Here is a 13,021-nt window from a genome sequence, read left to right as displayed (position 1 = left end):
TTTCCCCACACATATTGAAAAATATAAAATTCCATTTATGCTAAGTTCCTAGCTAAGTTACAGAGATAAATGCTAAAATTGCAAAGTTGCTTCTTCAAAATGTATTACAAGCTTCAATCGGAAAAAATATTAATATATTTTTTATTCCATATATGTGCCATAAAGCAGATTTCAGTCAACTTCCATCATTATGCTTAATTTGCGTGATTAGTTAAGATTTACTAAGGATTGAATCTCTTATTGTAGATGCAACCCATCATATTGCTCACTCCTGTTGCAGGGGTGTGACATTTTTGCCCATTTATTTGCATTTTCCTGGAATTTTAACTTTGACTTATAAGGTAATCAACAGTCTAACTTAATTGTTTGCACCTAAAAATTAAGATTTGTTCTGCAGGTGAACACAAATAATATTTTTTGAATCAAATTTTTAAAAAAAAGTTTATACTTCACGTATATAACGTTTTTGGCAAAAAAAATTTTTGAAATAGAATTTGCTACACATTTATTTGTTCTAAAGAGTTTGCATTTAATATTTTTTAAACTTCAATGCTGGATGCAACATGTATGCCAGTACATAAGCTGTAATTTAAGCCATGTTACACCAATTTTCGTATTTTTGATTTGGTTCTTTGTTTTAGTGATAGTCAATATCTTTTCCAAGTCTTTCCAAAATAAGAACGTAGTCGAATATAGAGCAGCACTTTTTTTAAAACTTTGTCAGTACAACAACAATCTATTTTTTGACTGTTCATAAAAATATATAAAAATCAGCATTATGTAAGATCAGAAAGAAAAAATATGAAAATTGTTCTTTTGAAAAGATTATGCTTAAAAATAGAACTTTTACCTTTATTCGATAATTATTCATATTATTATGTTGGTTTTATAAAGTTTTTTTCTTGGATCTTCATTATATTTTATCTTAACCCGCATCACAACCACTTCTTGAAGTATTTCGTATCATAAAGAGTCCATATATACATGCATACTAATATGTTAATCAAGTCAAACATTTCAATAATTTTTTCCCCGCAGAAAGCTATTTTAATTATTTAATTTAGTTAAAAGATTTTGTTCTTATCTCTTTAATTAATCAAGAAATTAGGTATAATATGACTATTGAATAACTGTTAATTACATGGAACCTTAATTACCTTCTGAAAATTAATTGTTTTTCTTCAAATAGTATTTAAACCAAAAAAACCCCATTTAAACCGAAAAACCTAGTTTAAACCAAAAGAAACTTTTTTTTTTTTTTTTTTTGGTTTTTTGAAAAACTATTTTTTTACCAACCCTGGTTTTTGCTCTCTAAATATTTATGGATCGAAACTTAAGTTTTAAAAAGAAAAAAAAACTTTCATGTGCAAAGCTTAGGTAATTTCTTTTTTGAATTTATTTTCCCCCATCGGAAAGAACCCATTCTGGTTCTTAATGTAAAGTAATATTTATAGGTTTTTCTAATGTAATTTTTTTACATATATTCAGGTGTTTGTGTGCAGACTGAAACGGTACTCAGACAAGCCATAGCTGAACGTATTAAGCCTGTTTTGTTCATGAATAAAATGGATCTGGCCTTGCTAACCTTGCAGTTGGAACAAGAAGACATGTACCAAGCTTTCCAGCGTATTGTTGAGAACGTTAACGTAATTATTGCTACATATTCAGATGAAACTGGACCAATGGGTGATATTAATGTAAGTCTTGTTCTTTTTGATATCTTTGTTGATCACTTGTGTTTTCTTTTTGTAATATATTTTTGCTTTTTAGGTGGAACCATCTAAAGGAAATGTTGGCTTCGGTTCTGGATTGCATGGCTGGGCATTTACTCTAAAACAGTTTGCAGAGTTATATGCTGAGAAATTTAAAATTGATGTTGACAAACTAATGTCTCGATTATGGGGTGAAAATTTCTACAATCCTGCCACCAAAAAATGGGCCAAGAAACCTGAAGAAGGTTACAAACGTGCTTTCGTCATGTTTGTTTTGGAACCTATTTATAAGGTAAAATTTTCCACTTTAATTGATACTAGATTCAAAATAACACTAGCGACTTTGATTGGTAATGATCTTCTATCAAATGTTTAATTCCTAAATTTAATTATTTAATCTGCAAAGTTGAAAGTTTTCCTGGTTTATTAAATTTGTTAGCTTTAATGTTTTCTGGTGCTGAGTTGAAATATATAGTGATTTTGAACTATGTTAAATAGACTTCTGAAAGTACCTTATGTAAGAAAAAATTAAGTTAAACCAATTTTATTTGAGATCAGCATTTTTGATGTGCTCTGAATACCTTAAATAAACAAAATGTAGTAATAAATGTTTAACTTATCAGTATGGCCTGGTTATGTTTGCCCACATAATCGGGCTTCCAGTATTTTTCATTCTAATTCGGTCCGTAATAGAATCAAACAACATTTTAGTGGTTGGAAAAAAAATGGCCATTTTTCGTCGAGTTTCTCAGATTTGTACAGTTTGAAAACTTGATTTTTTTTTTTTGAAAAACTGGGACCAAATTAAGGGTAGACAAACCAATGTTCTCTTTTTATTTAAAAAATATTTCACGCTCTACAGATTTAGTAGTTTTATAGTTATAAACTTGTTTTTTGTAGTTGTAATGCTGTCATGGCAGTAAGTGCTAATTGTTTTGTTGTAGGTATTTGATGCCATTATGAATTATAAAAAAGAAGAAACAACAAAACTCCTTGAAAAGCTGAACATTGTGCTAAAAGGTGACGACAAAGAGAAAGATGGTAAAAATTTGTTGAAGGTTGTCATGAGAACTTGGCTTCCTGCTGGGGATGCTTTACTTCAGATGATAGCCATCCATCTTCCATCACCTGTAACTGCTCAGAAATACAGAATGGAAATGTTGTACGAAGGTCCTCATGACGATGATGCTGCCGTAGGTAAGGCATATTTTTAGTCTCTAGACCATTGTCATGAGCCAGCCTCATTTCAGTTGATCAGCTTTGATATATTAAAGTGGTGGTGATACTGTTTTTTTGTTCTAAAGTTAACAATTAAAGCTCCTATACTAAATCATAGGTACAATTCAATAATAATTTTGAAACATTCTCTAAATGATTGTTCCTGATTTTCTCAGCTGAAGTATTTTTTTCATGAATAATATGTAAAATGTTTTATATATGTTCATTTGAATACATAATGCTATTTGAGCTGGTGCTCAAATATATATATTTACATTTTTTAAATTAGAAGGCAATAGCTAGGCTGTCATTGGTGATTAAAGACCTTTCAGAAAAGTTGACTAATAGCCAGGTGTAGATGATGAAATTATAAAATTGAAATGGCTTTATGTAAGTCTGTTAGCTATGAATATTTTACAGTAGTCTCAGTTTGAACTTATTTTACAGCTATTAAGAACTGTGATCCAAATGGACCTCTCATGATGTACGTGTCTAAGATGGTACCAACATCTGATAAGGGTAGATTTTATGCCTTTGGACGTGTGTTTTCTGGAACAGTATCATCTGGCCAAAAAGTCAGAATCATGGGACCAAATTATACCCCAGGCAAAAAGGAAGATCTTGCTGAAAAAGCCATCCAAAGGTATTAAAAAAATTCTGAAGCCTTTTTAATTAAAGCCAGCAATACTTTTCATTTCATCTTTTCGCTACTACATCTAATATGATGGACTGCAGATCCATTTTCAATAATCTGGGCAGAGTTAAGAACTGATGTTTTTTTACATTTAATGTTATTGTTATTAGCTATGATTTAAATGTATGTGTGAGTATTCACATTTGTTTAGCTATTACACTATTATAGTTTTTTCCTATTCGGATTATCTGCAGTTTCTGTGCCATCCTATTCTGTAGTCTAGTCTAATGTGCCTAAGTGTCATTTATCCCCTCGCTTGTCCACATTGTTAGTATGGAAAAAATATTTTCTTTGAAAATAAATATTGTCATGATTCAGAACAAATATTTTGCAGTTGCCTTGATCCCAGTGCCTTGAGTGATTCACTTAATAAGTTGATTAACCCCTTTTAGAATGGTAATACCGATTTCTTCAAACATTTTTTGAAGTACTATTAGCATTTGACAACTTACTGTTAATTTTTCTTTTTTTTAAATTTGTTTTTACTAATTAACTGTTGATTTTTTTTCATTGTTGGCGTTAGTTTCGGACCCTTTTCCATTTCGGTATGCTTCCATTTAAATTAAAATGGAAATTAAGGAAATTTTTTAGGAAGTTTCTTTGTAAAAGTTAATTGCACAATTGACAGCAGTGTGTAATATGCACCGATACTTTTGACTCTAAATTTGCCTCCCTGCATTGCAGTGCAATAAAGCACATACAGAAAAAATCATTCAATTCCTTATAGTCATCAAGGTTCGCACGCCCTTGAAAAACCTTGAAAAGTGCTTGAAAAAAAAATGTTCATTTTCAAGTGCTTGAAAACCTTGAAAAAGTTTTAAAACCTTGGAAAAGTTTCTTAGTGCTTAAATTCTCTCAAAAATCAACGAATTGTGCTTAGAAGTTTTAAAAAAGTGTTTCACCACTGCAATTTTCTGAGCATGTGTTCAGTATGCAACATCGCGAAAAATTGCTTCCGTGTTTGGGATTTCAATCCTTTTGCATCTTGTAAATATTTTGATGTTTTTTACAACCGAAAGATATTTTGACATATGGTACCTTAGATTAGTTTATTTTTTGTTTAATTTCATTAATTAACTAAGAAATTAATTTGGAAACCATGACAACATTCAACTTACTCGGGTTTCGCGGAAAATTGCTCTTGTGTTTGAAATTTCAATCTTTTTGCATCCTGCAAATATTTAAATATTTTGGCTAATCAAATGTTAGTTTCGCATATGCTACCTTAGATTAGTATATTTTTTGTTTAATTTTAATAAAAAACAAATAAATTTATTTCATGGGAAACATGCCACGTCGAACAAACTCAGACTTTGCGAAAAATTGCTTCTCGTGTTTGAAATTTCAATCTTTTTGCATCTTGCAAATATTTAAATATATTCACTAATCGGATGTTATTTTCATATTTGCTACCGTAGATTAGCATATTTTATGTTTAATTTCAGTAAAATATAAGTTTATTTTATGGGAAACATGACAACATTAAACTTAATTCACGAAAATTTGCTTCCCTTGTTTGAGATTTCAATCCTTTTGCATTTTGTAAATATTTTATATTTTTGGCAATTAGTAGTTATTTTAAAACTGCTACATCAGATTAGCTTATTTTATTTTAATAACTAAAGAGTTAAAGCAGGGTTCGTACGCTCCGGGAATTCCGGGAAAACCGGGAATTGTCAGGGAAAATGACACTGTCAAAAATGGCAGGGAAAAGTCAGGGAGTTTTCAAATTTTGTCCTCCAAAAATTTTTTTTCCATTTTTTTTCCCAAGGAATTAACTACCATGAGATCTAGTCTTCGTTTTTATTGTGATTTCACAAAAAAAATTGTAAATTTTTATCTAAACCGACGCTGGCACTTAAAAACTGCGATCGAGAAATGAACGTTTTTTTTTTGTTTTTTTTTTCACAACGAAAAATGCGCCAAAAGATCGAAGATTTTCTTGCATGGAGTCAGTGAGGGGAACGCATTTCTTTCTACTGCCTAAAGTTTTAGATGGGTTGCCACAACATTCTATTCGGTTCAGGGTTCGTACGCTCCGGGAAAACTTGGAATTATCATGGAAAATGACATAGTCAAAAATGTCAGGGAATTTTCCAAATGTGTCCCCAAAATTTTTCTTTTCCCAATTTTTTCCCAGGGAATTTGGTTTTATGAGATCTAATCTTCATTTTTATCGATGTATTTAAAAAAATTGTAACAATTTTAAAGCAATGAAAAAAGTGGCGACCCAAAAAATCTTCAGCAGCCGCCATTTTTGGCTCTCAGTAGTTCCCAAGGGAAAAAAAATCAGGTGAACAGCAATTATGTACAAACTCAAAAGGAGAGAAGACAATTTACTGCTTCGGAAGCACAACCTGTAGATGGGAAGATCGATCGGGGAAAATAGTATTTTTTTTTTTTTGATCGGAAAATCATTTCAGCTACGTGTGAAACGCAGTCGCCATCTTTGGTCATTCACAAGATAGATGTAGATACGATCCTAAAATGCCTAAGTTTCTAAAAACAAAGCAGAATTGGATGTTTTCTTTAATTGAAAACTGATGAAAATAACAAAAAATGGTCTACAAATTGTTTTTCTATTGTTATTTAAAATAATTTTCTTGAGAAATAAAAATTTTTGTTCTTATCCTCACTGCCTCGGACGCAAATGTGATAAAAACTTCTCAATGAATTGTAGTTTCATGAAGATTAATTATTGTTTAATTGTCTTCATGCGACAAATTAAAAAAGTTATTTCTTATTTTTGGGCATAGCCGCCATATTTGGTCATTCCCAAGATGGAAGTACACAAGACTTTTTAAGTGCCTAAGTTCCCGAAAACGGCATTGGATGTTAATTGCAATGCAAACTATTGAAAACAACACAAATTGTGCCTTTTTTTTCCGGATAATTTGTAATTATTTTCTGGAAAAATGCAAAATTTAATCTTTATAACATTTTTTTGTTTTAATTGATTTAGACTCTTGTGTGCTAAATACTGACTATTTTGCTTTTATTGTATCCTTTTAAGGATTATTAATTATTTATTACTACTTTTATACTACAAATCCAAAAATCTACATATTATTTTAAATTTTTCACTTTGTCGCCATATTTGATCGTTTGCACAATGGAAGTAGACTTAAACTTCCAGAAACAGAATTGGATGTTTATATCAATGAGTGGGGGGAGTGACTTCAAAAACTCCTCTCTGGCAATGTCATTGAACTTGGGTATTTTAGTTTCTTCCCATAAAAGTTAAAAGCACTTATGAAAGGTTTTTTTTAAAGTATCAATTTGCTGATTCTAGAAAATATACAAATCTCTGACTGCTGCAACCTTTGAAAAACCTCAAAATCAAACCTCTTGGTATCTGCTTCTCTTTATGACCAAACTTTTCAAACATTTTCAGAAAAACTTTCAACGCAGTAGATCTTTCATCAAAGCGTCTCTCGTTGTAGAAAAAGCAATTTTGTTTTCCTATACTTTTTTGTATTATTGCCTTATTTCTATGTGTTTGTAGTAAATGAAATCTGCATACAATATTTTTAGTACAAATTTATGATATTGCCTTGAAAACAAAATTTTTTACCTTGAAAAGTGCTTGAATTTTTTTCTGCCTAAAGGGTATGAACCCTGGTCATTTATATTAAAAAATTTGTTCAAATTAAATCTAACCTTCAAGAAAGCTCTATTTCAAGATCAGTATAATTAACACTAACATAAGTAATTTTCTCAAATCCTGTTATCAATTTCTAAGTTTTGGTTTTGTTTTGCAGAACTGTTCTCATGATGGGCCGTTACGTTGAACCAATTGAAGATGTCCCTTGTGGTAACATTTGTGGATTAGTAGGTGTTGATCAGTTTTTGGTCAAAACCGGTACCATTACAACCTTCAAAGAAGCCCACAACATGAGAGTCATGAAATTCTCTGTAAGCCCTGTTGTCAGAGTTGCAGTTGAACCCATGCATCCTTCTGATCTGCCAAAATTGGTTGAAGGCTTGAAGCGTCTAGCAAAGTCGGATCCTATGGTGCAGGTAAATAATCCAAAAATTTTATAGCTATAATGCATGTTTGGTTCAAACTAAAAAGCCTTAAAATGAATTTGTAAAATACAATTCTTACATTCCAGCATTATATCTAATGAGTTTTTCTTTCTAGTGCATCATTGAAGAGTCTGGTGAACACATTGTTGCTGGTGCTGGGGAACTTCACTTGGAAATTTGTTTGAAAGATTTGGAAGAAGATCATGCTTGCATTCCACTTAAAAAAACTGATCCTGTTGTATCCTATAGAGAAAGTGTTTGTGAAGAGTCTGGAATAATGTGCTTATCTAAATCTCCGAACAAACACAACAGATTGTACATGAAAGCAATGCCTATGCCTGATGGTCTGGCTGAAGATATCGACAAGGTATGTAGCTTCAGTTATTATCTTTAATGAATAAGTTCAGTGCTCATGAAGGTTTTGAGTGTAGTTTTCTTGAATTATTTACTTTTCAAGAAAATTATTGGAGTCTATGTTCATATAACATCCCTTGTCGTCGAGGCAAAATCTATGATCAAAGGTCATTATGATACAAATGTAAAAGATTCATGCCAGTGTCAAAAATGTGAATAACTTTAACATGCAATGCTTTATATTTTAAGAAGTGAATTTGAATAACTAATAAAATTTTAAATATTTAAGCATGCTAAATGATACACATGAAAATCATTCACAACTTTAGAGAATACATTTAATAACAAAGATTTGCTGAAAATAATTTGAATAAATTCATTAACTGAGTAATTTTTTTTATTTCTAGAGATCATGCTTTGCCTCTGCTTTGTTTGAATTTTTTTTTTCAAACTACCTGTTTATCGTCTTATTTGTATATTTTAAAAACTTCCTACTTTTTTGACTTATTCATTCATAATCAATTGTGTGTGGTTTTCTTCAATATTTTAACCGTGGTTTTATCAACCAATAACTCCTTTCAATTTCTTTTTAACGTTATATTGGAATTAATGATACGTTTTGGACAGTCTTGTGGATGATAAAATAACATTGCATCCTTAAATAGTAAATAGGAATTGATGTATTTGTCTCTGCAGTGGAAGGTTCACCTAATGGGAACTTCAGCTTTGAATGGCAAGTTCTTGCATCCATGGTTAAATTTCTTGCCAATCCAAACTGTAAAAATGCCATGTATTGACCATTTTTGTTTCATTATAGGGTTCTGTGAATCCTAAAGATGATTTCAAGGCTCGTGCTAGGTACCTAGCTGAAAAGTATGAATGGGATGCTACTGAAGCAAGGAAGATCTGGTGCTTTGGTCCTGAAGGAACTGGTCCTAATCTTTTGATAGATGTTACAAAAGGTGTACAATATCTAAATGAAATAAAAGACAGTGTTATTGCTGGCTTCCAATGGGCAACTAAAGAAGTAAGTGTTTTAAAATGTTAATTTAATTATGTATTAAATTTTAAACTGAATAATTTGTTTTTGCCAAGTGAACAAGCAATATAATCTTAAGAGTTTGATATGTCATTAAAGGAAATTAGTGAAAATGTTAATTTGTAAGTTTCTTAACTCATGTCCCAGTAGCAGAAACTCTGTAGTCAGTCTGCGACACTACTTTCGGTAGTTAAAAATAATCTGCAGCATTATTATTAGTTTTATTTTAAGTTTTCATAAAATACACAAGTCCTATGTGAAGGCCAAGACTTGGACAATTTTCCAACTGGCCAGTGGCCACTAGACCCGAAAAACTTAGTGGCCACCACTGTCGCTGAGTTTTAAAGCAATAAGGGGGGGGGGGGCAACAGCTTTCACTACTTTCATAAAAATAAATAGAACTCTACACACTATGAAAACCAATTATTCAAGATATATTTATTTTAATATGGAAAATTTGTGTTGAAATAGGTTTTTAAATTTTTTAAATTAGTAAATGAGAAGTTGGCAGGAAACTGCATTTTAGATGAAATATTTAGCTTATAGCAAAGCCTTCAAATCAATGAGGATCAAGCACAACTGTGCAGATAATAATTCGCATTTTTCAAAAAAAAAAATATTTTATAAAAAGAAAAAAAAACATGATTTATTGAACACTTTATGTTATCTTCAATAGTTTGTGTTGAGGTAAACATCCAATTCTGTTTTTGGAAACTTAGGTAAGTAATAGTATCGTTTATTTCCAGCTTGCGAATGACCAAACATGGCGTCTACACGAAAAATTCATGGTTATAAATAGATATTTGAATTTGTTACATAAAAGTAGAAATAAAATCAAAATCCTTAAAAAACTACAATTTAGGTGAAATAGTTTTTAGCACATTAGCCTCTAAAGCAATGAAGAAAAGATAATATTCTGAAGATAAAATTTTGCAATTTTAAAAACAATAATTAAGAATTACCAAAAAAAAAAGGCATATTTTGCATAATTTTCAACAGTTTACATTGCAATAAACATCCAATTCCGTTTTGAAAACGTAGGCACTTCATGAGTCTTGCGTACCAACATTTTGGGAATGACCAAACATGGCGACTACGCTAAAAATTAAGATATGAATTTCTGAATTTGTTGCAAAAAAATATTTTCAAAATAAAAATCCTTATGAGACTAAACTTACGTTGAAGCTTTAGCACTTTTGCGACCAAAGCAATGAGGATAAGGTGTAATTTTTACATAAAACTTTTCATTCCTCAAGAAAATTATTTTAAAAAATAAAAATAAAAAAACGATTGATTTGCTGTAAATTTTAAGTTATTTTCATTTCTTGGCAGAAAAATAAAACATCCAATTCATCTTTGTTTTTGAAAATTTTTGCACTTTTCTACTTCGATTTTGTGAATGACCAAATATGGCGACTATGTTTCTAGCTGAAATGCTGAACCATCCATCGCTCAAAAAGCGATCTCCAAACGATCTTTTCTCAAGCTGCATTTCTTTTTTTCCCCTTTTATTTATTTATTTATTTTTTCTTTCTTTCTTTTTGTTCTTCGGTAAAATTATCTGCAGGCCGCGGGAAAATCTGCGACGCACGTCTCGCGTCTCGAAGTTTCTGCTACCGGGACTCATGTTATATCAAGAACAATTCAAAAGCATTTTACATTTTCTGATTGTCAAACGGTCCAAGGTGCAGGGCCATAGGTGATTTATATAATCTGGGGCACTTGACTTGCATGGCAGGCACTCATTGCCCAGGACCCTCAGGGTTAATAGCATGCATTTTCTCTGGAGAGATGCTTCAGAAATAATTTGGACTAAAAAGAAAGGAAAATTTGAATTGCTGTGTTTATTAGAATAACAAAATTTCGGCGAACAGTTGTTTCTTAAGGCTGTTCCGGTAGAAAAACATGCTAAACTTGACTCTTTGGGAACAGCGACAAAAAAAATCTAATCGCCTGATTGCAATGAAACTTTTTACTATATCAGATGAATGTGTAAAAAACTACGTGAATGAAGTAAATTGCTGCTGAGTTACCTACATTTATCACAAAATGATATTAAAAAGTACTTTTTGTCAAATATGAAATATTTCTCTTAAACACATTCATGAAAAATCATCTAAACACAGAGATTCGAGATTTTTTTCTCTGAACCATAGAAACAATGTAGACGCATTGCAATTGAAATATTTTGTAAATATCATTAAAAAAATTTTCAATGCTCACGTGTTCTGAAACTTACTCGATTCTGTCCACTAATCTTATAGTTGCCTAAAGTGCCAATAGATGGCGTCAAAAACTCGAATAAGTAAGGATACGTGAAATTAAGGTCTATTTTATTAATAGCTCGGCTTTTTTCTCATTTTTATGCTAATAAATGATTCCATATGGACCATAAACTTTCTGTAACAAGTTTCATTCCTTCATATTCTTCATAAATCAGTCTAGATTTTTTTTTCTCTAAAACCAATTGTTCGTGATCGCGTGGAGATCCCGCCGGACAAATATCGCCATCAGTCAGTTTTGCAGATGAACTAGATTTTTGCGAAAAAGTGAGGCTTTCCATGCGTGTGCCCGAAGTGATGGCCAGTGGTATCGGATGTCAGTGCTTGTAGCTTGGGCTCGAGGCGGCAGTGATTGTAGTCAAGGAAAGAGAAAGGGGGGAGGGAGGACGTCCCCGTGTGTATTTTCCGTGTTATTAGAAACAGGTGGGTGAACTAGAATTGGAGGGTTGGCCTACGAGTGCTCGCCACACAATCTTTCCTAATCCGCAATGAATATCTTTCTAAATTGACGCAACAGAGATCATTAAAATTTCGTGATATTTTATTTCAACAACGATTTTAACTATTTTTCAAGAAGTAATTAATATTTTCTAATGTTAACGAAGGACAAAGATGATCTGAAAATAGTTCTTATTTAATTAAAAAAACCTTGCACAATCCATTTGCGCAGGTGTGACATCTTTGTGCATATATTTGCCCTTTATAACAAAGAGCAAAGTATTATGTATGATAATATATGAACTTTCAAAAAAAAAAAAAAAAAAATTGAACTTGAAAAGTAAAGATTTTTACATATTGTGTGCGTACACGTAATAGGCTCAAATCATTACCTTGTAGACACGAAACTTTTTTAGAAAGTAGGTACTTCGTATATTATGTAACGTTTAATGGTTTTTATATTTGAATGTATCAAAATTTTAAGACAAAGCTTAAAATTCTGGGAATAAATTGCAAATACAAGCATAAAAATGTCAAATTTGTGCAAAATGGATTAAGTAAATCTTCATCTCAATTTTATACTTTAAAGTTTTAGACTTAGAAAAGTAACAGATTAAGTAAACATGATATTGATAAGCGTTTATTTAAATTGCACAGGAAGTATTATAGTGTGATCCGCGAGTTACTGACCATCAGCCAGTAAGTTGAACTAAGTTGTAACAAAGGTTTTGATTTGACCATTATGAAGGTTACGTACGATATACTTACAGAGACATCTAGAAGTTTTCAAGGAAGTCACTTTTCTTACTGGTGCAAATTGTTATCAGATAAAATGTTGAATCACCTTTTTCTAGGTTAAATTTAATTTTACAGGTTCATTTACTGAGATATGCTGATCAATGCTTATTCTCAGTGAAGGAAAAAAAATGCATTTAATAACTATCCATTTATGCTGTTTGTTATTGAAGGTTGGTCGATTACATGCATTGATCTAAAATGCCTTCAACGCCAGTAATTAACAAAAAACACGATCTACCTGTAGTAATGACATAGTTAAATGCTAGTTTTAAAGCTTTTTTCTTTATACCAAAGTAATTACAAACATTTTTATGCTAAAGATATGAATGTGTATAGTACAACTTTTATTGAGAAAAAAAATATTTTAACCATTAATTGACTAGCTTGGTTAATTACTAATGCTCCAGATCAGCGGTTCCCAACCAGCATGTTGTGACTTCCAAGGGAGTCGCGAAGA

General features: G+C 31.3%; 1 protein-coding gene across 1 annotated transcript in view; it reads left to right on the top strand.

Moving 5' to 3' along the window:
* The window catches only part of LOC129220263 (eukaryotic translation elongation factor 2-like), a 31,827-nt gene that overhangs the window by 7,380 nt on the left and 11,426 nt on the right, over nt 1-13,021 (top strand). Inside the window, exons 4-10 of the mRNA XM_054854647.1 lie at nt 1,489-1,697; nt 1,771-2,004; nt 2,657-2,909; nt 3,378-3,573; nt 7,386-7,644; nt 7,769-8,020; nt 8,825-9,034. Coding sequence (XP_054710622.1) covers nt 1,489-1,697; nt 1,771-2,004; nt 2,657-2,909; nt 3,378-3,573; nt 7,386-7,644; nt 7,769-8,020; nt 8,825-9,034 — 1,613 coding nt within the window. The remainder of the gene's footprint in view (nt 1-1,488; nt 1,698-1,770; nt 2,005-2,656; nt 2,910-3,377; nt 3,574-7,385; nt 7,645-7,768; nt 8,021-8,824; nt 9,035-13,021) is intronic.

Source organism: Uloborus diversus, chromosome 4 (assembly GCF_026930045.1).
Source record: "Uloborus diversus isolate 005 chromosome 4, Udiv.v.3.1, whole genome shotgun sequence".
Lineage (NCBI taxonomy): Eukaryota > Metazoa > Arthropoda > Arachnida > Araneae > Uloboridae > Uloborus > Uloborus diversus.
The sequence above is the reverse complement of the archived record's forward strand: the minus strand, read 5'-3'. Positions and strand labels throughout refer to the sequence as shown.